Source organism: Ursus maritimus, unplaced genomic scaffold, assembly GCF_017311325.1.
Source record: "Ursus maritimus isolate PB19 unplaced genomic scaffold, ASM1731132v1 scaffold_26, whole genome shotgun sequence".
NCBI lineage: Eukaryota > Metazoa > Chordata > Mammalia > Carnivora > Ursidae > Ursus > Ursus maritimus.
Window position 1 is genome coordinate 4339140 of NW_024425119.1, and position 26667 is coordinate 4365806.

The 26667-nt window shown below is 60.0% G+C and overlaps 2 protein-coding genes across 12 annotated transcripts in view; one reads left to right on the top strand and one right to left on the bottom strand.

Moving 5' to 3' along the window:
- TSPAN9 (tetraspanin 9) overlaps positions 1–9010 on the top strand; it is a 198403-nt gene extending 189393 nt beyond the window's left edge. For all 9 annotated transcript variants that reach the window (XM_040642045.1, XM_040642044.1, XM_040642040.1 and 6 more), the window contains 6 exons: positions 1440–1631; positions 2032–2106; positions 2465–2566; positions 3166–3297; positions 3724–3807; positions 5460–9010. In XM_040642045.1, coding sequence (XP_040497979.1) covers positions 1440–1631; positions 2032–2106; positions 2465–2566; positions 3166–3297; positions 3724–3807; positions 5460–5531 — 657 coding nt within the window. In that variant the 3' untranslated portion in view covers positions 5532–9010. The remainder of the gene's footprint in view (positions 1–1439; positions 1632–2031; positions 2107–2464; positions 2567–3165; positions 3298–3723; positions 3808–5459) is intronic.
- A 4908-nt stretch (positions 9011–13918) lies between these two features.
- TSPAN11 (tetraspanin 11) overlaps positions 13919–26667 on the bottom strand; it is an 80034-nt gene continuing 67285 nt past the window's right edge. The window contains exons 6-8 of one of the 3 annotated variants that reach the window (XM_040642046.1): positions 24781–24939; positions 24349–24435; positions 13919–14607 (exon numbers count right to left, since the gene is read on the bottom strand). In XM_040642046.1, the coding sequence (XP_040497980.1) occupies positions 14344–14607; positions 24349–24435; positions 24781–24939 (510 nt within the window). In that variant the 3' untranslated portion in view covers positions 13919–14343. Of the gene's footprint in view, positions 14608–14635; positions 18050–24348; positions 24436–24780; positions 24940–26667 lie in introns of those variants that run through there. The other 2 variants (XM_040642047.1, XM_040642048.1) reach the window with 2 other exon arrangements.

Below are 26667 nucleotides of genomic sequence, written 5' to 3' on the forward strand. Positions count from 1 at the left end.
GCTCTCTGCCTACTCGTGGGCTGCCTTGTCTTTGCTGGTCCTTCGGGGTCTCCTCTCTGGAGGCAGAACAGCTTGGGAGCAGGGGTGCGCTTGATTCCTGGGGTCACAGCACAGCTCTGGCACCCAGGAGCCGCTCAATCAGTGCCCTTCTGAGACCAGCACCTGACGCTGGCCACCCACTCCCCATGCTTTCTTCCATTTAAATTCTCACAGCAATCCAGAAGGCGGGCGATGTTATTCTCATTGGGCACACAAGGAGTTTGCAAGGTCGCACCACCAGGAAAAGCGGGAGCTGGGTGTCACATCCATGTCTGTGCCTGACAAGCCCTTACGTGTCTGCTTTCGCCCTGCCTGGAACGTTCCTGTCCCCCACTTGCCCCAAGTCCACCCATCCTTTGGGGACTGACTGCCACCTCCAGCGGACATCACGGGCCAGGACGGTGGTTGCCTACTCGGAACTCCCGTACTATTTGTTTGGCACCCGTGTATACTGTCTGGGGTCGATGCTGCTTTTTTCTTGCTCCTGTCCAGCCAGAGCGGAGGTCCCGGGAAGGCAGGTCTCTGAAGAGGTCCTAGCCCTCTGGCACGGGACGCTGCAGGTACTCAATGAATACGGGCGGACTGACAGATTGGCCCCTCAGACTCCGTGTACTTGTTGGGGCTGCCGGAGGGAGGGAGTGGGGGGAGTGCCAGCTATATGGAGCATAAATAGGGCAGCGGTGGACACTCATGGCCAACGAAAGTGAAGCATCCCCAGGTGAAGCTGGTGGCCTCGCAGCCCCGGGGGCACCGCGGGGGTGAGTTGGTTTCCGGCCCGGAGCGCTGGCTGCTGGCTCATATGGGGGGATGGTCAAGGCAGTGACGGATTCCCAGCCAGCCTGAGGAGTTCCCTTCTGCCTCCATCTGTGGGAAACGTGTCCTCTAGGCTCCTGAGAATAGTGGGCATATGGCCCTTCTGGATAGGGCAGCGGGACACAGTCATCGGAGGGTCTGGCTCTCAGAGACTGGACTCTGAGATTCTTCCCAGCCCTTGAGACAAGTCCTTACTCACTTTCCCTGCCCACTGTGCCCCTCATGCCGGGGCCTCTCCGCTGACAAGCGTGACAACCACGACCACCCAACCACCCACGCGTGCCTGAGACCTTCGTAGTTGTTACAGGATTCTGTCTGTGTCCTTTAGAATTGGGTCCTCAGAGGGACTGTAGGTTTGTGAAGCTATTGTGATGCCATTTGCCAGACCGGGAAACCAAAACATGGAGAGACAGAGCTTTTGTCTGGCCACACAGCTGATGTGATGTGGGCCCGTGGCCATATCTGACCTGCAGCCCCGTTCTCCCCTTACCCAGTCACAGAGTGGGGGTGGGGCCGTGTAGCCTTCGGGGGTGCGTGGAGAGGAACACACGAGCGGTGCTGATCTAACGGCCTTCCTTTCTCTCCAGCTCTGTGGCTGTGGGCTGCTTGGAGTGGGCATTTGGCTATCCGTGTCCCAAGGCAACTTTGCCACCTTCTCCCCCAGCTTCCCTTCGCTGTCTGCAGCCAACCTAGTCATCGCCATCGGCACCATTGTCATGGTGACGGGCTTCCTCGGCTGCCTGGGGGCCATCAAGGAAAACAAGTGCCTCCTCCTCAGTGTAAGTTGGACCCANTGGGACCCGCCCCCCCCCCCCCAACCCCCTGAACTCTGATCTCCCTGCATTTGGGCCACTGACACAGGCAAGGCCTGGGACGACCATCAGCCTCCTGGATGCCCAACCTGAGCCCAAGAAAATCGTTTCTAGAGTGTTCTTTGCCTGACCACACCCCTTGTCCTCATGATTGGGTATCCCTGCCCTACATGTCCCTCCCACTCCTCCGTTGGCTGTCTCCTGTATCTCCCTCCCTTACCTCCCTGGGATTCCTCAGAAGTAGCAGGCCTCTCCTGTACCTGGGAAGCCCTGTCTAGATGCCCCCGCCCCCCTGCCGTCCTTGCGCGCACCCCATCCCCAGCCGTGACCACTCCCATGTGCCCACACCTAGGCTTTCTCTTCCTAGTTTTTCATCGTCCTGTTGGTCATCCTGCTAGCAGAGCTGATCTTGCTTATCCTCTTCTTTGTCTACATGGACAAGGTGAGCCTTACAAGAAGGGAGAGGGCATATGGAGTGTCCCTGGGGTGGGGGCAGGGCCAGCCAGAGGAGAAGCACTGACAGGGAGGACCTCCGAGGAAGGGAGGAGGGAGAATGGAACCCGGGGACCTAGGAGAGGCCCGGATGAAAGGTTTGGGTGGGGGCAGCATGGGGAAGGTGAGTTTGGGGGGCAAGGGGACTTATTACCTGTGTAGTCTTGGGAAATAGAATCCTCTGAATTACCCAGGGAGGCAGTGGACTGCCTCTGGGACTGGTGAGCTCCCCGTCACTGGGAGTATTCAAGCATGATTGTGTTGACCCTTTGGAGGAGGGATTCAGGTGTCTGCCCTCAACCTGACAGGTGAATGAGAATGCCAGGAAGGACCTGAAAGAGGGTCTGCTGCTGTACAACACAGAGAACAACGTGGGGCTTAAGAATGCCTGGAACATCATCCAGGCTGAGGTGAGCGGCCAGGCTGGCCACGAGGAGGGGCGGCGGGGCCTCAGACTACACAGGGGACCGGGAGAGCTGCCGGGTGGCACACCATACAGCGGATGCTTCTGGAGAGGGACAGTGGGGGACTGGGGGAGGGTGAGCAGGATCTGGACACGGGAGCGAGTGCCTAAATGGGCACAGGGAAGTAGGAAGGACAGATCATCTTGATTTTAGCAACAAAGTGGGTCAGGCAAGGAGGCCCTGATTCTAAGAGGAAAACAAGTCCCTGGGACGGAGGGCAGCCGGCTTGGGACGGTCCCCAAAGCAGAGCGGGCGGGGTGGTGGGTGAGCAGAGGGCTGAGCGCTCCTGCCCAGGGTCCGAGGTCCGTGCCCAGCTCAGAGAGGCAGGTGGGCATTACCTGCTCTGCGCTCCGGCCTCCAGGGAGGGGCTGTCACTTCCCTTTCGGATCCAGCTGTGGCCCAAAGAAGGGGCCAGAAGGAGGCCTTTGTGTCCTTTGCTGACCTGCAGGGACGCAGCCTTTGTGGGACCGGGTTGGTCTGGGCACGGGAGGCGCAGGGAGGACAGTGGGCTGTGGCTGTCTGACCCTGTGCGCTCGCGCCCGCAGATGCGCTGCTGTGGCGTCACCGACTACACGGACTGGTACCCGGTGCTGGGGGAGAACACGGTGCCCGACCGCTGCTGCATGGAGAACTCCCAGGGCTGTGGGCGCAACAGCACCACCCCTCTGTGGAGAACGGTGAGGCTGGACGCCGCTCCCCGAGGCCTCTTCCCAGAAGCCGGTGTGGGGCACCGTGTTGCCCGAGGACACCTGCGGGGGTGGGGGGAGGGCGCCGGGGACACCAAGGAATTGGCTTAACAGGAGATGGGGTGGGGGACACACAGGACTGAAGCCAAAAGGCATGTGGACCATAGGGGGGCTGGACCCACAGTTGGGAGTGTCAGAGCGTGGGGGTTGAACGGGGGTCTGAGGCTGTGCAGTGGGGACTTGTAGGTGGAACCCTTGGGGGGGAGGGGCAGGGTCCACTCCAAGGCCGGAGGACCAGGGCTGAGGGGCAGGGAGGGACAAGAGGAAAGGGGCAGGAGGGGAGGTGAGGTGGGGGCTGGGCAGAAGGGGACACTCACCGTCCTGCCACTGCCTTAACCTGCGGTCCGCGTTCTCCAGGGCTGCTATGAGAAGGTGAAGATGTGGTTTGATGACAACAAGCACGTGCTTGGCACAGTGGGGATGTGCATCCTTATCATGCAGGTAAGAGGCCTGTCTAGAGCCTCGCAGCTCCGGGGCTGGAGCTGAGGCACGCACGCACACACACACACGTCAAACAGCTGACCCGGGCAGCCCGCAGCCCACGCACGCTTCCGCTCTGCTGTCCCGAGGCCTTCTCTTTCCGTGCCTGTTCCAACCCTGCAGGCACGGTGGGGCCTGGCTTCCTCGGCATTCCCTCCGAGCCTTGGGCCCAGTGCCAGCATTGCACAGAGCTCCTGTGTGGGTTTGCTTGAGAACACGCCTGCCGTCCTTCCCGGGGCACTTCCCTCGGGACTGAACTGGATGAAAGCCGAGTCCTCAGGTAACACGTGTGAGCACAGGCTCTGAGGGCGGCCGTCCCGGATGCATCGCCTGTGAGACGCTTATGAGCTGGGCAGGTTGTCTTGCCTCTGGGCCTTCGTTTCTGCGTCAGTATGACGGGCGTGATCACCGTGCCCCTTCTTAGCATTGAGTGAGCTCAGGGCGTGTCACGGGGCATAGAGCAGGACCGGGCGGCTGGGAAGAGCTCTGCGGGTGTTCGCTGTTGTCCGCAAGCACTCAGTGAGCAGCCGCACTTTGCGAGTGCTAGCCCAGCTGCTGGAGACGGACAAGGAGGGAAACCCTGCCTCCCTTCCTGAAGATAAGGCCGGCATGGCTGGAGGGAGCAAGAGCCCCCTGACCTTTCTGGGACGAGCATTGCCTGGCCTTCTCCTTTGTCCATCTCTGTATGGCTCCAACCATTTATGAGTGGCTCCTCCAAGCAGGAGTCTTCAGTGCCCGATTCCCCTCGTAGCCCTTGAACTTGGCTGGCCGGTCCATGAGAGGGTAGCTGACATCCTGCATGAAGTGATCTTTCTTGCTCTAAACTCTTGGGCCTGCAGGTCTGACCATGTCCGATTTATCTAAGAGCTTTCAAGCTCAGCAGACAAGCCCGCTGTCATTTTTGCAGTGCTCTGATTATGAGATGTGCGCACAGGGGCAAGATTCCATTTGGTATCGAGACTGGGGTGCCTCTCAGCTGCCTGTGGTCCCCCTGGACCAGAACCAGCCAGGGTCTGCTCCAGTTATACGCAAACATGGAGCATGAGAGCCTTGCGGGCCACGCCATGTCTCCCGGGCCCCTGCCTTATGGCGCGTGCCCCCGGCCCACTCTCTGTGGTGCCCGTGAGGCCACAGGCTGGCTTCCTCCTGCCTCCTGCACGGCTCTGGGTCAGCACCCCTGTCAGGATGCAGGAGTTGAGGGAGCACAGATGGGCGTGAACGTTGTCCTAGGCACATGAGTGGTGAAGACACGTCTGCTGCCTCCAAGACCTCATGTCGTGTATTCTGGACTGAATGGAGCGATTTGGCATGGGTTTAATGTTCTTGCCACCTTCCTGGCCCCCTCCTCAGTTCCTTGGTAGCCACCACTCAGGACCAGGTCCTTTGTGCCTTCTGTCCTCACCACAGTCCTCGGAAGTAGGCAGATTTCTGAGCCTCCGAGATGTGTGGTATCCTGTACCAGTGGCTCTGAGGGGCTGAGCTCCTGGGTGTGTGACTCCTTCTGCCAGCAACTTTCAAGCCCACGAGTGGTTGTCCCCACTCGCCCCAGGTGCCGCGCGGCAGAGCCCAGGCCACGGGCTTCCGTCCCAGGCCCTCTCCCCCTTGTCTTTCAGATTCTGGGCATGGCCTTCTCCATGACCCTCTTCCAGCACATCCACCGGACTGGTAAAAAGTACGACGCCTGAGCTGGCTGGCTGGGAGCACCCCGGCCCCCACACGGACACTGTGCCGGGAAGAAGATTTGAGCTTTGTGTTGCCTGCCCGCGCTCTCCAGACTGCTGACCCCCGCACCCACCTCCCCAGCCCGCTGCCCCCAGCCCAGTCCTCCTCAGCCTTCTTGGTGGGTGGAGGGCCAGGGAGGAGGAGGTGTGGAGGAGGTGCGCCTGGACCTTGGGGTGCTGGGGGCGCCTGGGTTCCTGCATCTGTGTATTTGCCAAAGAAGACAGGGTGGGCCGGGTTCGTGCTCCAGGAGCCCCCCAGCACGGATGCGTTTCTGCCCCTGCCCTTCCTCACCCTGACACTTTGTCCCCGTGGGGGTGGGGAGCAGAGTGCTCCCTCCTGGTGGACAGACTGCCCAGCGGAGGCCACTGGCGTCCACGGCCACCCCCGTGGGGGAGCTGGCGGGGGCGGGGGTCTGACCGCCTCTGGGCATGGCCCCGGGAGCATCTTGCCCAGGCTTTTTATACCTTACAGTGTAACTTTTTTATTTTACTCTGATTATGATTATTCAGGAATATTATCTCTCAGATAAGTTTAGGGTTAGCTTTCTGATTTATAACTTTTTACTGCGTTGATTTCTGTAATGGTTTGATTTTTTTTTCCCCCCGAGGGTAGGGGAAGGTGGGGAAAGAGGATGTCCGTCAGGTTTCAGTCAGGACGAACCACTGTGCCACACTCAGGAGGCCCTGCGGTGAGACGCGCTGGGCCTGGCTCAGGATGCGCTGAGCAGAAGGAAGAGGGGGCCAGGCAGGGGGGCGGGCGTCTGTGGCCCGGGGGTCCTGGGAGAGGCGCGTGCGGCGGAGGGACATCCTGTGCAGGGGTGAGGCCTTTGCTGATGCCAGTGCCAGTGGCCCGGGCGGTTGGGAGTCCTCTGGGGGGCTGGCGCAGTACTTCACCGGGAGCTTGGCCAGGGCTCTGTGGGTCCTTACAGTTCACTGATGAGCAGTCTTTCTGGTTTCCCTTCTTCCTTCCTCCTGCCGTCTGCTGGCTCGGGAGGCTCCCCTTCCGCCCCATGCGGGCATTCCCGCGACAGGTTCTGCAAACCCCAGTACTTTCACAGACATTCCTGCTAGAAACTCTCGGACAAATACCTCTCTAGTTCAGATGCTGCTCACTTTCTCACATTGCTTCTGGAAGGGGAAGCAGTCCTGATGTTTTGCTGCTCAGACAGTGGCAGAGGACCCGTGACCATCAGGAGGGGAAGGTGGAGTGGGGCCCACGATCATTCCAGCCACATTCACTGGGTGGCAGAGTCCCTGCTGAGGGGGTGGGGGAAGGATGGCCCTGGGACCCCGGGACCCTCATCCCCTTCATTGGGGTTCACATGGTGGAGTGGTGGCGTTCATGTCCTCTGTGGCCCTCAGGAGAAGCCCAGAGAGGTCAGGCTGGGTCTTGCTACAGTCGCCCCAGGAAGCAAGCAGCCTAGGTCACGGAATAGGAGCCCAACAGTCAGGGTGGGACATCTGACTACAGAAGGGCCCCCATAGGACTTCGTGCTGGCCTAAGGGAGTGTTTTTGCAGTTAAAAAAAATAAAGTCAAGAATTCAAGCGACTGAGCTCAAAAAGGTTATCCACTAGCCAGCTAGGTTTGGTGCCCTTCCCCGATGGGGCCTCATGTGGGACAGCTGCCTTTTTCCTGCACCTGTTGGTCCAGTCCCTTGATTTCCCACAAGCCCACGTCTCCTCTCCTGCCTTCACTTGTGTGTTCCAGAAGCTGAGACCTGGCCTCCCAGCCAGCAACACCTCCACTGGCCTAAGTAAAATACAGTCGGGACCAGAAGTACAGAACTTTTGGTGTGTTGAGGATTCCAGACTTTGGGGGGTGAGGCATGGAGAGTAGGGTGGTCTCAGCGAGTCAGGCAGAGTAAAGACCACCCCCCTGAGACAGGTGCAGAGGTGCCCCTGGGGATGCTGGGAAGGTGGGTCCTTGGGTGGAGAATGGGGCAAGCACACGCGTGAGCCAGACTGCCCTCCCAGGTCTCCTGGCGCCGCTGTGTTCCTGGTCTGCCCCGGGGCCTCTCCTCCACAGGGCGCAGAGCAGACCTGCCACCGCGGCGGACAGGCACTCAGCAAGCAGGCCCTGGCATGGCCGCCTGGGACTCAGTGCATGAGGATCCTGTGCTTGGGGCTGGGGGTGGGATGGGGCGGGCTTGGGCATGCCTATCAATGTAATTTCAATTTTTGTTCAAATCCACAGCAAAACCTAACACCCGGGGGGCATGTGCATAGCCTCCCTGGCAATCTTATGTTTCTGGGGCTTTAGGGGCGTCCTCTGGCCCTGGAACCTCGACCATAGTCCCTCCTCCCCCTCAGTGCCCCCTCCGCTCACCTGTCTGTCCGCCTTGTCCACCGTCCCCCAGACTGCCTTCCTGCCTCCCCCTCGTGCTTGGCTGTGTAGGCATTTGACTGAGTTTCCCCTGCGTGGAAGGCACGAGTGGTGGGGGGTGCTCTTCCCAGCCCCTTCCCTTCCTGCAGGCTGGCACCCACAGCCCAAGGAAGGCCACACCGTGCGATGTCTGTGGGGTGGCCCCGTGTCTTCTCTTCCTCCTGACTGTGATCTCAGTGGGGCAGGATTACCTGAATAATCCCTCTCACTTGGGGCTTCCCTCGCCAAGTTCAGAGTGAGTTCAGTCAGCTCTGATGCAGGCAGTTCACCGATTCCACTTAGAAGGTCAAGGTTCTGTAGACAGCGTCAAGGGCGTGCCGGCCGAAGACTTGGCCTTTCCTGCAGCCATCTTGCCGAGGAGGTGGGCGAGCAGGGACCGAGAATTACCCTTGGGGAGGGGCTGTAGCAGGTGTGGGGGGCGAGTCTCCACCTCCATGCCCCAGCTGGAGCATTGTCACCCCTTCTCCCCACCAGCATGGGCCTGCATCTTGGGCTCTCACTCTACGAAGGTGGCTCGCCCCACCCCAGACCCTCATGCGGGTGTTCTGGTTTGACTTGAACCCAGGTGGCCATCCCTCCTTGCTTTGGTGGCCCCAAAGCAGTCCAGGTGGCTGGAAATGACCGTCCCCGCCTCTGCAGCCCCCTGCCCACCCACACTGGTGGAGGTGCTAACTAGCAGGGACCTGGTGTCGGACGGGAGCTGGGTGCCGGGTTCCTGGAGCCCCCCCTTCATCCCTCCGCCCTCTGCATCCAGCCTCCCGCGGTCCTGGCCTCCCATCTCGCTCCTCCGCTCCTCAGAGAGGCAGTGGTCCTGGCGGGTCCTGGCCTCCCTGCCCCTGCCGGGCACCTGAGGGCTGGAGCCGGGGGCTCATGCCCACACCCCACCCAGCCCCGGGAGCGCGGGAGCGCGGGCGAGCAGGGTCAGCTCGCTTGTTGGGTTCAGATGCACTTTTCTGCTTGCGATGCCGTATCTGTGCGCTTCCTCCATCCTGGTCCTGGCTTTCTTGAACACCATGTTTTTAGCATGTTTTTAAATAAAAACTGATACCATGTCAAAAGTACAACAGGTGACCTCTTCGTGGTGTGTTTGTGTTCGCTCAGCCACGACTGTGACTTGACTTCTTGCGGTGGTTGGTGTGAGGGACAGAAAGACAGATCAGGCACTGGCCCTACCGTTTGTCCAAGAAAACCCCACAGCAAGGACTTCCTCTCCTCTTCTCGGGCCCAGGTTCCAGGTCGGCTGGGCGCAGTGGGGCTCAGTCCCCTCTGTGGTGCCCCTGCCCAGTGACTGGATGCAGACCTGGTTGGGGACCAGTCCCAGAGGCCCGAGCTCTCTGCAGGAAAGGTCAGCTCCCACCTTGGTGTCTGTCACTGGTCACATGTGGCCAGGCCTGTGGGAAGGCCTGGAAGTGTGTTCGGGGAGGGGCAAGGAGTAAGTCATTCATGGCTTCCCGTAGGGGCAGGGGCTATCAGGTTTAGGTATAGTGTGTCCCCAATCCCTCTGGTGTTCCTGGGGTCCATTTGGGGCTGAATGTCTTCCAGGAGTGGGGGGATCACAGCATGACTTGGGATCTCTTGGGGGGGGGACTCTGAGACAGCCTCAGAGAAGGCACGGGAATAGCAAGTCAGTATGACAGTTCAGCGGGGAGTGGTGGGGGGGCATTTCCTACCATGTGAACCCGCTGCTACTGCGGCCTCACAGTGTCCTTGGTTGGGTTCTGGCATGTGAAGCTGTCTCGGCTGGCGCAGTCACAGGGACGAGTTGCAGGTGATGGGAGGTCAGAGGTCATCCTCATCCGGGCCACGTGTGTGTGTGCATTGCTACACGTGTACCGGGCTGGTGTGGGAGCCAAGAGTGAGTGTGCCGTGTGGGCCCGGTAGCAGGAGGGGGCTTCTCCGCAGCCCTCCATGTGTGGAGGGCGGGCTCACTCCCTCTTCCTCAAGGCAGTGGTCAAATTAGCAGGGAATTGTCCCAGAGCATCTGGCTTTGGGACCCTGTCCTGCAGCTGCTATGTCCCAAAGCCTCCGGAGGTTTGCTGAGGAGTGAGAAGTCGGAAGGGACGCTCTGTCAAAGGTTCAGCTAGACTGGAGTTCCTGAAACCCTCTCTAAGGAGATGTACCAGAAGGGACCATATGGCCGCGGAGTTAGGAGTTAGGCATGAACTAGTGGTGGGTGACCCTCCAACATCCTGTGAGGAATAACCAAGTCATAGGTATGGGGGCGAAAGCCACTTCCTCTCTGCCCAGCTCTGGCTCCTGTCCCCTAGCCTGTGGACACCCACGGGGATGCTGGGGGGGGGGGCAGTGAAGTCCCCTGGCTCCCGGGGCCATGCTCTGTTAGCACTGGGCTCCGGTCGGATGAGCTAGGCTGTGCTAAGGCGGGCTGTGCTGGCTGGCCAGGGAGATAGTGTTCTTACCAGGACAGGGCTGGGCGCTGTTTATCACTGGGGATGTCTAATGACTGGGCTAGGACCTTCTGGGACGGGTGCTGGGCTCTTCAGCCCATGGGGGGGTGGCGAGCTGACCCTGGGGGCCCTTCCCCCATCCCGTGTGCCTTGGTGGGAGAGCTGCCTCCCCATCTGTGCTCAGCGAAGGGCACGTGGGAAAGGATGACTTGCGAGCAACAGAGCAGGCTTGGTACCCATGCGAGAGCGCCTTCAAAATGGCCCAGACCAGGGCTTGCAGGGACAAGATGCTTATCCACCCGAAGACGTATTGAATGCTAACTTGGGCCAAGCACCTGGGGAAGAATGATGAAGGACCCAGACCAAACCCTGCGCTTACAGAGCCAGCAGCCCGATGGGGACCACAGAAAAACAGGGTTGCAACTCGGTGCTACGATCGTGCCATTCACGGGGTGGGCGAGGCGCTGACCCCAACTCGGGAAGGCGATGTCACAGCTGGGAGCCGAAGACAGCAGTTAACCCGATGAGGATTGGAAGGTGTGCCCTGCTGATGTCGTTGGAGTGGGCGCACGGAGCAAGTGTGAATGGAGGTGTCTGGAGAGAGCGGCAGCCACAGACCAGGAGGTACCAAGCCAGGGGAGACTTTGAACTGGAAGCCGAGAGCGGTGGGAGCCCGCTGACAGGCTTGAAGTTGTGCGTGCCTGGCTCAGATCTGCGCTCGGGAAGGATCCCTCTGGTTGCGGCGTGGAGAGTGGTAAAATGGGACAGGGTGGATGCAGGGACATCAGGGAGGGGCTGTGACAGTGACAAGTGAGAGACGATGGAACCCACAGGGAAGTGTCAGTGGGAGGGAGACAAAAGCAGGAGACATACAGGAGAACTGAAAGACTTGGTGATTAACTGGATTTACTGGGGCGGCGGGGGGAGGGGGGGAGTGGAGCGCCAGGGGAGGGAAGAGCATTCTTGCCATTCATCCAACATGACGTCGGTGGCCCTGGACAGGTAGATGACTAATTGTTTGCACCAAGTGGAGGATGAATGTGTTTTCCGGGCTCGGTGCTCATGTGCAGCTGGAGACCAGCGTGTAGAATTAAATCTCCTGTTTGCATTGAGCCTCACAGCTTGCAAAATGCTTTCATATACGTTATCTAGGTTTCTCCTGACCTCAGCTATTTTATCTGCTGTCACGCCGCCTGAACTTTCAGCATTAGAGATGGGCCATGTCCGGGTGAAGAGCACTGGGTGCAGAGTGGAGGGTCCGAGTTCTCACTCTGTGTGTGCTGGCCCTGTGAGCCCTGGGCGCTCACTGAGCTTGTCCTGCTCTCATCATCTGCACGAGGAGGACAGTAGCTATTTTCCAGATTTGCCATGAGGATTAAATAAAACCATGCGTGTAAAGACGTCCGGCTGGTGCCTGGACCAGGGTAAGCGCTTGGCAAGAAACTGGTCAGATCTGTTCTCAGGAGTCCCCAGACTAGAGGTGGAACCCCAAGGAAGAGCGTCCCCCTGGCTGAAAGCTGGGGACACAGGAGAGTAATCTGGAGAGGGGAGTCGGTATATGGGGGGTGGTAGTGAGCTGTGGAATGGAGATGTGCGGGCTTGGGGCGGGGGCAGCTTCCTCCCATGCCTCCGTTTTGCTCTGGAATGGCCCAGGAGCAGCATTCAAGACTCCACAGAAACGAGAGGGAAGTCAGATTCAATGACCGTCACTCTGGACACAAGTACTGGCATTGCGATGGTCCCTTCTAAAGCAGTCAGCAAGAGGGGGAGGCTATTGATGGAGCCGTCTCATTTCTGCTGAGTTTAAGGACAGCTGTGGAGATGGACCACCGTGCCTCCTTAAGCGAACACAAAGCAGAAGGCCACGCCACAGGGCACGCCGGGGCCCGGCTCTCAGAAGCTGCCTGCTGGCCTGTCCCCTCAGTGGCCCCACAGACTGCCGGGCAGCCGAGAGCGGGCTGGGGCAAAACGTGGGCGCTGCCCGCTTTCCCTGGGTGCCCCTTCATGCAGAGGAGGGCGGGAAACTGGTAGAGCAGGGCCACACAGTGGTCTGTGGCTGCGCCTGGTGGACTGAGCCTGTGGCTCAGAGATTTTCCTCCTGTTGGCTGCGGAGTTCTAAGACCTACCCTCGGCCAACACCCAGAGCGGGCCGATCCAACCTGTGGACAAGGCGGGCCCCTGTGCTGTCATTCAGGGGCCTCAGGAAGCTCCCTGCTCTTTGTCTCCCTCCTCGTGCCCCCACTGACGCCCCCACCTGAATTCCTGGGATCCCAACATACTCTCAATACATGTCTTTTCTCGGGAAAGGGACGCTAGTTCCTGAAAGGACTCAGCCTTCTTATTTACAATTGGCAACTCAGGGAGACATGTTGGATTTGATCTCATCCCCAAATGGGGGGTTCTCTACATTGCAATTAGGGATTCATGAGCTGCTTTCAGTATTTTAGGAGTCCAGTGGAAATTGCTCATGACCTCTTCATGAGCGCCCAGGCGGATGGGAACATAACCCTCTTGGCTCTGGCTGCCCAGGTCACGTCCTCAGTGCAACGACGCTGTTGGTACCTTGCTGACAGTGAGGGCCAGATGGAAGCTCTCCTCGCCGCCCTCTTCACCCCTGACCTGATCCAAAGGCTTCCCTGCATCCCTCTCAGCACCCTCTCCTTTGTGCTCGGTCCTTGCTCCCCGGGTTTCAGCCCGGGGACAGAAGCAGGAGGAACAGGGAAGTAGGGGCTTCTCGTGTAGTTGTTTTTAAGAAGAAGTAGTGGAATGATGTGGGTTTTGGACCCTGTGTCTCCCCCACCCCCACTGACAGCCTCACTATTCTCAGCTGGGGAGAGGGAGTAGGAACCAGGGTCCCAGTTCAAAGCAGCCCACCTTGTGGTGACATGACAGGCTGGCATTGGCACTGACACGAGGCACTGGCCCCTGCTGGGAAGCAGTGGCCGCAGACAGGGCCAGCTGGTGGCCACTGAGGAGGACAGCTTCACAGAGCTTCTTGCTGCTGCCCACCTACCCGAGGCCCCTGGTGGCCACCAGAGCCTCTCTAGACAGCAGTGACGCTCACACACCGGGCTCCCGTGTGCAGGAAGCAGGGCCCAGAGCATTGCTCGTCCCTCCCAGGCACGCTTGTGTGCTTCTGTCCACGGGCACACACACGCACACACTCACAGTGATGCTGGAGGAGACCATATGTCTGGATCTAGCAACACAGGTGGCCTTGGATGGGCCCTGGACTGGGTCCACTCCTTGTCTAATATGCAAGCCATCAGAGAGCTGCTGCTGTCACTGTTCAGGGAATGAACTTGACCACAGGGACTGGGGAGACCCATGAGAGCTGGCCAGGCCTGCAGACTAAATCTGCTTACATAGCAAGTGAGCAGGCCCCTTCCAGCTTCTCCCCAGCTGAGAGGCTCACTTCCCATCTGCTTCCCCACCCCACCCCAGTCTGGCCATCTTGGGACCCCCAGAGGCCAGCTTTCCCAGGCACAGTTCAGGCTCGCCCACTCACCCACCCCACCTCCAGCAAGTTTTCTAGATGGAAGAGAGGATGAGATCGGATGAATGGTTTGTGTCATCAAAGCATTTACTTCCTGTGGCTCCACACTGACAACCCGATGCCCCCCGCTCCTCTGAATCATGAGATTGAAGTCTTTTTGCANTCGGATGGAAGAGCGTCCCACTCTGGATTTGGGGATGCGGACAAATCAGCTGGTCCAGGGGCAGAAGCACTGTCACTCTGGAGTGAGGTGGGCTGGGGGTCTGGGTCGCTGTAGGAGTGTGTGGCTTGGCTTCTGACGCTCAGCTGAGAGCCTGAGGGCCAGCGGGAGGGGCCCTTGCCCCTGACCCCTCACCACACGCAGTGTCTGCGGCAGCCAGCACCAGGGGATGGCCGCAGCAGGACGTGCAGACTGCAGGCTCACAGACAGAGCCGGCCGCGCATCGTGGCGAGTGGCGCGGGGACGAGGGCTGACCACAGACAGAGAGCTTTCAGAGGAGCGCCGTCTCAGCCCACTTGTTTGAGCCCGGCTCTCGCAGCCAGGAGCCCATGGCACACGTGTAGGCATGGCAAGCTCCGTTCACACAAAGAAAAGGTAGGAGTTGACCAAAGAAAGGGTAAGCAGGACCCTGATCAGAGTGGTCAGTGGGTTTCCTAATAGGGCTCCCCCTTTTTCTCCTCCCCATGATTAATGTCTTCTCCAGCACGGACAGTGGGTTGAAAGACATCTGATGAACCGATGGCCTGAGATTTCCCTGTGGAGGAGGAAAAAAGCAACAGAAGGTAGTTCTAGATACAATTCTTTAATTATCATGCCACCCAGCAGGTGAGGCCGGGCTTGCACTGAGGCCAGCTGAGGAGACGGGCATGTTCACAACTCTACAGCAACTTCTCCTATGCACTAGGTTAAGGCAACTTCTCGGTTTCTAGAATATTGTGACGACCCGTATCCATGGCCGGCTGGTTCCAGAAGCCCATTTGGCCTACTACTGGGCTGCCTGTGATTCCTAGTGGCACTTGCACGGGGTGTCTGGGGGCAGAAGCAGGAGGGGAGGCTGGGGGATGGAGTACAGGTAGGGCAGGGCCATTGTGCTAAACTAGAAAGTGGGGGTGACGAGAATGGGGCTGGACTCTCCCAAGGCACACGGAAGGTGGCTGGAAACTAATCTGTTCCCTTCCAGGAAGAGGACCCAGACACCTGGTCTCCCAGACACCTGGTCTCCCAGCCACGGTCACAGACCCACGCAGAGGGCAGAGCAGGTGCGGCCCCCCGTCATGCGGTGAATGTGCTGGGCTCCAACCAGACATCCTGACGGACCATGGATGCTGAGGGTTGACACGCATACAAAGGCCAAGTGTCCTTGGTGGGGTGGTCTGAAGCAGCGGTTCTCAAAGGTCCGGGGACAGCAGTGTCCACATCACCTGGGAGCTTGGTGGAAACGCAAGTTCTCCACCCCGCCTCTGCAGCGGTGAGACTAGGCAATCTGGTAAAAAGCCCTCCAGGCGAGCTGATGCATCGTCAAGTTTGAGAACTGCTGGTTCCAACACATCACTAGCATCCTGGGCGATGTGAGTGCCACCCAGCAGGGACACAGAAGACGGCGTTTTCTCCTACCTAGTCAACCGCCTTCCCCTCCCCCTCCCCTTCTGTCCCCAGGCCCCAAGTGGCCAGAAAGCGAGAGCGTTTGCAAGGCGGAAAGTGGGGTGGGTGGTGATGCAAGGGTTTCAGTTCACTTCCTCTACCTCCAAACCCTGGGATGGACCAGAGTGTCTGATCCTAAGACCCAAACTAGCTGCAGGGCACAAGGATCCTGGGGACACCCTCCCCCTCACCGAGGGCTGTGCTGGCCCTTCCAGGCCTAAGTGCCTGTGGCCTTGCACGGGCTGAACTGCCGGATGAGACTGCAGGCTGTCAGCTCTGTGAGACAAAGACCCCGCTGTGCTCTGCTCTCCCGGAGCCCCGCAGCAGCAATCAGGGGAGGAAAAGGTAGCTGGAGGTGGTTAACATGGCCCCCCAGGGAGCCTCCTTACGGCCCAGGGCTGCTCTGAGTGCCTGTGACCTGAGACCTTCCCCCCGGCCCCCCGCATGGGGCAGGGAGAGGCGTTTCCCCGTGCCCTCGCCAGCCCTCTGTGCCCCCAGATGTGATCTCCGCCTGGCCGGGAGATTCTGCACGCCGTCGCAGGTTCCGAGGCTGAAGTCTGGTCTGCTCTCACTCAGTGTCAGCGCTGGCCATTCCCCTGCGTGGTGGTCCCCAGGGCCCCAGCTCACCACCTGAGCCCCTGCACCGCCTGGCTGTCAGTGGGAAAGAAGTCACGCCGCTCCGCTGACTGCCGATGTGCAGGGCGCATGGGCACCAGGGCCGAGGGATGGTTCGGTCTGCTCCGGGAAGGGGGGCCAGGCTGCTGATCTTGGACAGTGACCCCTGAGAGACACTCTGTTCCTAGTGTCAGCCTGACGGCTTCCTGCAGGGACGGAGAGCCGGAGGACGCCACAGAGCAGGGGCTCCCAGCCCAGCTTCCCTTGTTTCCACCCGCCTGGGGCTGCAGGACAGTAGCCACAGCCACTGCCGGCCAGTCTTTTAACAGCTCTGAGCCTTAATTTTGTCGTCTGTAGAGTGGGATAATAGTAGCTTCTTGCAGCGGTTGCTATGAGAGAAAGCACTTAGGTGACTAACACATTCTAAGCACACAGCTGGCCCTCGGTAACCACCAGGCCCCGGACGCAGTGGCGAGGCCGGAGGGGCCCCCCTGAGTTGGGGCAAGGCTGTTGGGAGAGGGAGGGAGAAGAGAGCAGTCACAAACATTTTAAGCAAGCCTCATCCCCTCACCGAAGGCCGAGATTCATTCCTGCCTCCCCAGGAAAATGAATGAGTGAAATGGATGAAACGGGTCATCCCGAGTGGTGGACAGTCCATGCCCCTCAGGGTGGCTGCCCCAGCGTGGGCGGGGGAAGGGTGACGATGTGTGACTCAGGCCGTGTGGGTTCCCGCAGCTGCCGTGGCCCGACCTCTGCAGAATGCTGGCTTCTTTTCTGCGTCCCTGTGAGCTCACACACGGCTGATGACAGCTTTCAGCAGTCACGCATGCCCTTCTCTCTCTCTCCGAGGAACTCGTGAGCGTGACAGCCTCTAAGCATGTGGCCTTGTGGTCAGGGACTGTGGGCCCAGGAAAAACGGGGTTCAGAGCAGAGCACCCCTCACTCAGAGCTGCACCTTCACTGTGCCTCCAACTTTGCAGGGTCTGTGATTTAGCCTAGTCAGGAAGGGTTTTTCACTCCCACCAACATTAAGAGCTGGAGATCATTTTAAAAACCTGGCTTTCCTGAGAATCAGGCCATAGAGAGGCGACCCCTGAGGGGCATATTACTGTGGACTGGGGCTCAAGGCCATGGTCTCCTGGGCGACCTCTCCTAGGGATGGCTTTTGGGCAGTGAGCAGGGTCCTGGGGCAGCATGTGCCTGTGTGGTGGCCACCTTACCTGCCTTGGTCCCCTTCCTGGCAGTGCCACCAGCCATCTCTGCCCAACCCCAGCTCCGGGGTCCTCACCCCAGACCTCTCCACTGCTGGGCCCTGCAGGAAGGAACCAGGCCATCAGGGCATTCCCTTCCAGGTGAGAAGGTGTGGGGGTGGGCACATCAAAGGTCTGGGTCTTCTTGGGGGCAGAGCTGACCCTAACTGCCCCACCCTAAGCATTTCCCAGTAGGAAAAGAGAAGGACACCGAGCAGAGATAAGAGGAGGGGTGCTCACGCGCCCAATGCAAGGAGTCCCAGAGGGGCTGGAGTTTTCAGACCTTCATTCTAGTTTCCAGAGCTGGGAGGGAGCAGAGGGTCTGATTCTCACCCTCCTGCAGTTCACAGGACCCCCATTGCTGGTGAGGGGTGCTGGCGGATGGGTGCCCTGCTCAGGGACCCTGGCAGTGAGCACTTGGAAGTGGAGGGAGGGGGCTGAGGGCCCCGGTCTGGGTGGGAACCACAAGAGTCAGGGTCTTGGGCACTGGTGGGTCCGAAGGGGCTCGGCACAGAGTAGGGGCAGCTTCTGGGAGTTTGTAGGCAAGTGGGTGCTGACTCTGCAGGCCTGCAAGGTGGGACCTGGGCAGCTGAGTTTGTGGGGGGCAGCTGGAGGGGGAGTTGGCCATTAGTAAAAATGCAGCTGGAGCCTCCGTTGCAAACAGCAGGTGAGAACCATCCCGCAGATCTGCTGGGCGAGAGAGCAGAGGGGCGAAGGGAAGTCAGAAGCCTGGTGAGCTGCCGGCCCCGGAGTGCCCTGGAGCAGGTGGCCACCCTCGCGTGTACACGTGGGGACCTCGATAAAGGGCCAAGTCCAACTTAGGAGGCCTGGAGGGCGGGGGGGGGGGAGCTGAGAGTCTGCATTTCTAACAAGCTATCCGCTACGGGGCTGTGGTCCTCGATCTCCAGAGACGGCCCGAGTTAACCCTATCCTGAGTGGTAGTAGCTCCACTCCCTCGCTGCTCTGGCAGAAGCTCTTTCTCCAGGAGAGGCTCTGTCTGCGTCTTGCCGCTCTCAGACTCCAGAGCAAAACTAAGGCTCCTAGTCAATTCTCTGGCTATGTACAGAAGCCGCTGGGGAAACCGGGGCTCTCAGGGGCTGTCACCAACTCATCCTCTAAGGCGGCTTGGATGGTGGCACCAGCCCCCACCCCAGCCCCAGGAGTTGGCCTGACAGCCCCTCTGCCACATCCGCTAGCTGAACAAGGAGGCCCCAGAGTGTCCTGCCCAAAGCAGGGCAGTACCAGAAAATCACTGTCCCCGTGGGGTCTCGCTTTGCCCATCTCTAAAATGCGGGACCAGAAGCTGGGGATGTGTCAGACCTAGGAGGCCCACCATGGTGATCTTGCTGTGACAGGGATGTCACTGGATCCCGACTCCCTGAGCATAGGACAGAGGCAGCAGGAGGGCAGCCCCATGACTGTCCTGTGGCTCACGGAAGGTGGATTTCCCCAAAGACAGGGAACAGCGCTGCCACCATTCCCAAGCTTTTTCAACAGCTGCTGCTGACCCGATCTTGCCAGAGCGCATCTGGGTGCAGCCGGAGCTCTGACCAGGCGAGGATGAGGGCTTCTTCTCCCCCCCTCCCCCGCCCCGCCCCGTCCTCACATGGCAGGACAGGGGAGCCCCAGGAGCGCGGCTTTCAGACTGTCTCCCACTGGCTTTAAGCAGGCGCCATCCCAGCTCTTCCAGCCACGGAAGGCCCAGTGAGGGGGGAGGTGTACGGGCCAGAATCTCACCGATGCATGTCCACATGCCCCCCCCCCCCGAACCCTGACACATGCAGAGGGGCCAAGGATGCACTCATCAACATACGCGTGTGCACACACACAAGCACCCTGTCATACAGAGCAGCTCTGGACGCCATCGATATCTGAGCGAGCACCAGCACCTCCTTCCTGATGGAGGACATGCAGAAATCGGCCCCGATGGCTTCGGGCGGCCAGCCCGGGGTGAGCAGAGAAAGCGCGCTTGAGCTGAGCGCTGGAGCAGGAGATGCGGGGGGATGGGTGCGGGCGGGCGGGGGGCGGGAGGGGGGGCAGGGGGCGTGGCCCAGCGCGCCGGGGGCAGGGCTGATGTGCACGGCGCCCTCTTCTGGCAGCCTGCCTAGGTACAGCGTTTGCCACCAACGGGGCCCTTCGAACAGGGAGGGGGCGTGCTTTCAGCTGCTTTTGAGGTTTTTGGGCCAATGCCTGATTGTTATCAAGAGCATCAAGGAAGGGCCAGTGAGATCCCAGTAGGGCAATCTAATATGATCTTTCAGTTTCCCTTTTAATGACCTATAGATCCCAATCTTGGCTGTCTTGTGAGTTTTCTGGGCTCTACAACATGTTTCCATCCTACAGTCTGGAACCTCAGGGTGGGAGCAGGGTAGCTTCTGTTTTGGGCTGTGTGACCTTGGGCACAGTTATATCCCTCTCTGAGCCTCAAAGCTCCCTCTATCAATAGGAAAACCTCCAGTCTGTTCACTGGTGGATAGTCTTCCCTGGAGAGATTCTTTAAAAACTAGGATGGTAGGACAACATCACGGTTCCCCTCCCGCACCCTGAGCCTTTGAGAGACCAGGCAGTGCTCTCCCGAGCCCTCACGATAAGGTCCTCCCTCCACAGCAGCCAGCCAGGGCTTTGCAAATCCAATTCTCTCACCCTGTCACTGGTCCCCGTCTTAATTCTTCTTGTCAAACTCCTTCAAGATTTAATTATACATCACTTCCCCCAGGAAGCATTCCCTGACTACCCATGCAAGTTATGGCCTCCTATGTGCTCCCCCAAACCCCAGTTCTCGCACTTGCACAGCGCCCCTGACTGCATGTGACAATCCATGTTCTATGTGTCTCCTCCCTCGAGTGCAAGCCTGCTGGGAGAAGGGGGCACATCCTGCCCAGTGGTGGCCCCGGCACCGGGCACAGAGCAGCTCTCGTTACGAAGCTGACGAAGAATGCTCTCCCTTTAGCCTCTCTGCACGGCCTCTGGGTGGGAGGCTTCCAGAGAACGTGTGTGTGAGCAGGGCAGTAGGAAAAGGGAGCTGAGCCCCCACATCCTTCCTGGACAGAATATGCTTCCTGCCAGAGTATGCTAGAAATCAGCTTCCCACGTTAGTTCAGAGTGGAGTGCCTCCAGAGTCCGCACACAAGAGGGGAAGCTGGAGTTGGGGTCCTCGCTGGCTCTGCCACCGTGGCTGTGTCGCCGTTAGCAGGTGACCACATCGCTGGGCCGGGGGTCTACAGAGGTACACGAACAGGGTGGGCCCAGTGTTCTCTACCCCGGGTGCACACTGGGATCGCCTGGAGGGCTTTAAAGAACACCTGTGCCCAGGCTTCATCCCAGGCAGTCTGACCCCGAGCCTGTGCAATCGGGCCTGATTGCCATGTGCAGCCAGGGCTGACCGCACTGGTCCAGCGGCTGGGGAGGTCCTTCCAGAAGGAAGAGTCTGTGATTTGGAGGTACCTCAAGACCCCAGTTACCCCTTTCAGGTCTGAAAGTCCTGAGTAGTGAGTCACACGCCCGAGGCGGACAGAGCGCCCTGCAGGGTCTTGCTGAAAGGAACAGGTGTGCACCCAGAAGGCTAGGCGGCAGCGTGGGAGGGCCGCGCAGCCCACTGTGGGCAGGACGCCCCGCTGCTGTGTCCCTGCCAGCCCCCAAGCCCTGCGCCAGCCTGCAGCTCCACACAGCTTCGTGCTCCGCAGGGACCGCTGCCAGAATATTCCAATTGTTAATAAATTCTGCAATCTGTCTCCTCGTAAATTCTGCCTGTTGCTCCTGTCTGTCCTCTGGTCCCTCCCGGGAATGTCCCATGCTCCCCACATGCCTGCCGGTGGGTGTTTAGGGACTGTGATGGTGCCATCTTCCCCTGGCCCCTGACCGCTCACACTGGACTTCTGGGCACCCTGTGCTCCTGTCACTCACCTGCGCCAGTGTTCTTGGCCTGGCTGCACTCGGGACCCACCAGGCAGCTTTACGGGTGTGTGGTGTCTGGGTGCCAGCCCCAGACGATGTGACTTGATGGTGCTGGGGTGTAGCCTGGGCAGTCCTAAAGCTTGCCCGGGGGCCCCCGTGTGCAGCCAAGGTTGAAGCCTACTGCCACGGAGGCTCTGTGGAGATCCTGTGTCCCTCCAGTCCGCCACCATCTCTCCTAAGCATATTAGCACCTGGGCCACACATCCACGGGGCCGCAAGGGACAACGTGGCCAAATCCCTGTAATCGGGGTTTGTCACATTAGTCACATTTTCTGCTCCGTGTTCAGAGCACTCACAAGACGTGCTTTAATGTTCTAGAATATTACGGCACATGAGTCTCATTGAGGCAGGGTCCTTACCAAAAATCATGGAACCTTAGGGCGCCAACTCCGGCCAAGCAGCTCCTCCCCATGTTTAATACCCCGGACTCCTAGGTGAGATTTCCATGGATTAGAGAAGTCTGCCACTTCACGGAAAGCTCGAAAACGTCCCACTCCTCCATTTTATAGGAAAAGAACCTGAGGCTCAGAGAGGGAACATGACATCCTCAAGGTCACATAGGAAGAGGGGAGGCCCTCTGACTTCCTAGCAAGGTCTCCTCTGGTCCTGGGGATCAGGGAAACAGGACATCACCTTTATCTCCTGAGCCTTGGGGGCCTTGGAAGGGCCAAGCTGGGCATGTGTGGGGAAGGCTCGCTCCGGCGGACGAGGACTGGGAGCCTGGGCACAGGCCTGGTGTGAGCCCTTCCTCCCCACCAGTGGCCCACCTGCGCTTGGGCAGCTTAGTTCCAGCATCGGCCAGCAGAGGGAGCTGTGACCGAGGCTTGGCTGCAGGGCAGGCAGGCGCGGGAAGGAGGGGAGAGGCTCTGCAACAGGGTGGGTGGGGTGCATGGGGCGGCTAGGGGAAGCTCCCTCTGAGGGACACCAGCAGCAATTCCACAGTGAGCTGCAGAGGACCAAGACTTCAAGGGGACGTCTCTGCGGGCCTGCCGGCAGCCTGCCCAGCAACGTGGCCCCCCTGGGCAGGATCCACCGCCCTCCCTGCTTCACCTTGACCTTATGCTTGGGGCACTGGCAGACCCACTCCCTGCCCTGGACCTCACTGGCCCTGTCCTTAGCTTCTACAGGCTCCCAAGGCCAGAGAAATCAGGAAGAAAGGGGTGGAGAGTGTGGCCCAGGCCTGATCAGGGTCCCTGCCGAGCAGGCCCCTCACAGCTGAAGGAGACAGCAGGCTTCTGGAAACTTCAGTGGATCCAGGATCTGGAGCACACCGCAGCCCCTTCCTCAGCCCCCAGCGGCAACTGCTCAGCTCAGGACGTGGGGCAGAAGACCTGCGCTAGGGAAGAGCAGAGAGGGGCCCTCTGATGCCAGCCGGGCTCCTGGCCGGCTGCGAACCAGTGCAGGAGGAGGGGCACGCTGCTCTGGCCGGGAAAAAGCTCTCTGAGAAGGCTTTTTCAAGAGACAATGTGCCCACATGGAAATGAATCAAATAATGATGGGTACCATTTATTGAACACCTGCTATCTGCTGAGCAACCAGCCAAGTGATTTACATATATATTGCTAATCCTCTCCCCAAACTAGGTATAATTAGCCCCATTTTACAAACAAGGAGCTGAGGCCCAGAGATGGGATAACTAGCCCTGCATTGCTGGGTCCCCCCCCCCCTCCAGCGGGTAGAGCCCCTGGGCGAGGCTGCAGCTCGATGCTCCCGGCACACAGGCGGATGAAGCCAGGCTGCGCGGTGACCTGGAAGGAACCCCACCCTGGCAGGCTCTCCACGCCAGCTGCTGCTACTGACCCCTGCTTTGCTTGCCATGGAACTCTGTGTGGTTAGGGCCGGAGGGGGGGAGTTGGGGAAAGCAAAAGACCACCAGGAGACCTGGGTGCCAGTGCAGGATGTGACACCCTCGGAAGTCTTTTCTCGGGGTCTCAGCTTTCTGATCCGTAAAATGGGAGAACACGGACACTCACCTGGCCCCGGTCTCAGGTTGTGGTGGGGATCTGATGATAGGAAGTACCTGAGACCCCTCTGAAGTCTACAGACAGCTGGATAACAGCTGCGTGCACTTATGGGGAGGCCTTCACATGTGCCGGGCACAGCGCGTGGGTCACGCTCATCACCTCGTTCTTACCTAGACCTTACGTGGTTGGGGACGTGATCCCCATTTTGTGGATGAAGCAATGGTGGGCAGGGATGTCAGAGCTCTAAGTGGCACAGGAGCAGAGGCAGGGTCAGCCCCAGGGCCTCTGAGGCCCCAACCGCTGCTCTCACCCCTCCTCCCCTGCCCAGTGTTTGTGGTGGCAGGAGTGGGAAGGGCGGGGCAGCACGGAACTCGCTCTAGCGCCTGCTGGGCCCTTGCTCCCTGCGTCTGCCCCGGCCCCAGGGTGCCCCTCCTGACACCTCTCTACTGACCCTTGGCTGGAGCCACTGGGAGAGCCCCACTGACGTCCTGCGGGGCAGCGGAGGGCTGGGTGCAGCACTGAGACAGCCAAAGGCATCGCTCAGAGCAGAGAGCTGGGTGTGCACGGGGGAGCACACATCCATGGGCACGCGTGTGTGCGCACGTGCACACACACACACAGAGGAATGAGTGCAAGTACATGCACACACATATACACACATGCACAAGCACACCTAAACACATATCCGTGCGTACAGCCCCATGTACACCTAGACGCATGCGGACAACCTGTGGCCCCACACGTATCCCAGCAGGCTTTTCACACACACCCACGTGCACACACAGAGGGTGCATGCACATACCTGAGCCCACACTCACACTCCTCCCAGGTCTCTTAAAAGTTCAAGTGGGCCCCCAGGCCCCCAGGCATTTTCCTTCCTCTCTGGGGAAGAGAGTGACCGTGTGATTCCCTTGGCTGCCGAGGGAAGGTGGGGAGAGGAGGAGGGGAGGAGAGGGCAGGGCAGCACGTGGGTGTGCAGATGGCCAGTGACTGGAGATTCCCACCAATGGGAGAGGGGTTCACAGCTCTTCTAGACAACTCCCTGTCCTAATCCCACGCCCTCCAACTTACCTGCAGACAGGCCACCCCGATGCCCACGGCCCCCATGAGCAGCAGGTGGTCGGCCAGGAACTGCTCCAGCTTGGTGATGCAGCCTCCCTGTAAGGTAAGGGCACGTGACACACGGGGGCCCGGAAGCAGGCGAGGCTGGAGAGGGAAGGGCTGGCAGGGGTGCTGCGTCCACCCAGCTGAGGGCAGGCCAGAGGCTTAAAGGGCCCGGTCCAGACTTTCAGTTGCCCACAGGCTTCTTTGGGGACCCAGGGGCCTGCCATGATGTCCCAGAATCCCCCGGGGCTTTGTGGAGACCGCAGAGGGCCTCACATTGCCTCATGGCCAGTGAATAGTGTGTCCTGCTTCCGCACCCTCTGCCCCCCGCCCCTCTGCCTGAGCCTGCCTCTTTAGGGATGGGGGGCCTCCTGGATGGCCAGGAGCTTGGGCACTCACCTCCACCTTGTAGATGTTGGAGGGGTGGGCCCGCTGGCCACAGCGCACCACCACCGTCTTGCAGCAGCTGTCCGGCACCCGGCGGCCCTCGGCCTCCCGAGACAGGATGTATGCACTGTGCTGCCAGTCGGCGGAGCTGTTACTCCCACAGCACTTGAACTGGAGGGAGAGACAGACGCTGGGGGCGAAGAGCTCACACGGGGCACCTCCAGCCCCTCCGTGGCAAGCCGCAGGACTCATTATTCATTATTAACCCGAGCCCTATTTGTCTCCCTGTGAGTTCTCCTTTCCCTATTTTGAGCAGGGAGCCGGTCTCTTTGGGGCTCTTCTCCCCGGGCCGGTGCATGAGCTGGCTGCAAGACACCTGTTGGCTCCCTTCTAGCCACCCAAGTCCGGTAAGGAGATGGTGCTGGGTGTCCTGCGGGCAGGGAGGGCCTGTGAGAAGATGGGTGGGGAGTAGATGCAGGTGGGTCCCTGAGAGAGTGGGGCAGAGCCCAGGGCAGGGCCAAGACCACCCAGCGGGGGTTTCCCGGTCACCCAGGGAGGCAGAGGCTCCTGGACCCTCATTCAAACCCTGAAACCTCAGAGCCCTCAGACCTGCAGGGACACAGAGAGGGTCCCGGAGCCCCAGTGCGGACAGATCAGTGTTGACCAGGGGGCAGTGTCAGTGCTGGGTAAGACCAGGGGCTTCCGCATTGCTGTGGGGCAGGAAAGCGCCAGCCCGGGGCTCCGGTGATGCAGACACACGGGACATCGCTTCTCTCTTGTCCTTCTGAGACTCCAAGTCCCTGCGGGAGCCACAGAGCCAGCTCTTCTGAGGCTGTCTCTGGTGTGCGGGGTGCAGGCAGGGCGGGAGGTGCATCGCTGCCGTTAACGAGTGTGCACTAGGCACCTGCTATGTGCCAGGACTGACGCTAGCCCCGGGCGCACGTGTGACGCACACGGTTCCCGGCTTTCTGACGCTTCTCAGTAGCTTTCGAGGAGAGACAGGGGAGACATGGGGAGCTGTGTAGCTCAGAGGAGGGGCGAGGGGCTCTGCTCACGGGCGGGAAAGATCCCACAAGGAAGAGGAGGAGCTCCGAGGAGGCAGGCAGGACGGAACAGCACGTGGAGCCGGGAACAGCAGGGGTTGTGCTAGGAGTCACGCGGGATTATACTGGACAGGTGACTCAGCCTCACTGAGCTTCCGTTTTGTCACTTGTCCCTGGGGCTAACGAAGTACCTCCACACCGGTCTGTGAGAACCGCGAGAGGCGATTCTGGGCAGCCTGCAGACGAGAGCCCCGCAGGGCTGAGCGGTCAGGAAGACACCCTCTACTGAGAGGGTCGTTTCGTGAATACAGGCATGTGGGTGCCATTGACATACGGGGGTTTGGCCTGCAGCCCGGATGCTGGCCCTGGCCTGACGCCACTGCCTTCTCGGGGCTGTTTCCTCAGGCCTAGCATGCAGGCCTGGGTCCACCGTCCCTCATGCCCCCCTGGTTCTGACTGCTGCTGGCACGTGCGGGGCAGTGGCCACGTGCTCTGGTCCCCGCAGAGGCCCTGGGCAGTGGCAGATGCCAGCTCCCGGCTGTGCCCTTCCTCCTGCTGTTCCCCGCTCTCTGACTGCCCCTCCCATCTTCTCTCCCGAGGCACACCCAGGCCTTCCTTCCCGGTCCCCCCAGTTGGCCTCCCCAGCTCTGTTCTCCACTCCGAGGGGCCTCCCAGCCCAGCGTGGCCTGCAGCTGCCTGCTGTGTGCGGGGCTCCGTGAGTAAGGGCCCGAGGCCAGGGGTTGGGGCTCGGTTTCTCCGGCGGGAGGCCCCACGAGTGCAGACCGAGCTTCGGAGAGGGCTGACGAGCAGGGTGGGTGTGGGTGTGGATGGGTGTGCACCTAGCACACGGGTGCCC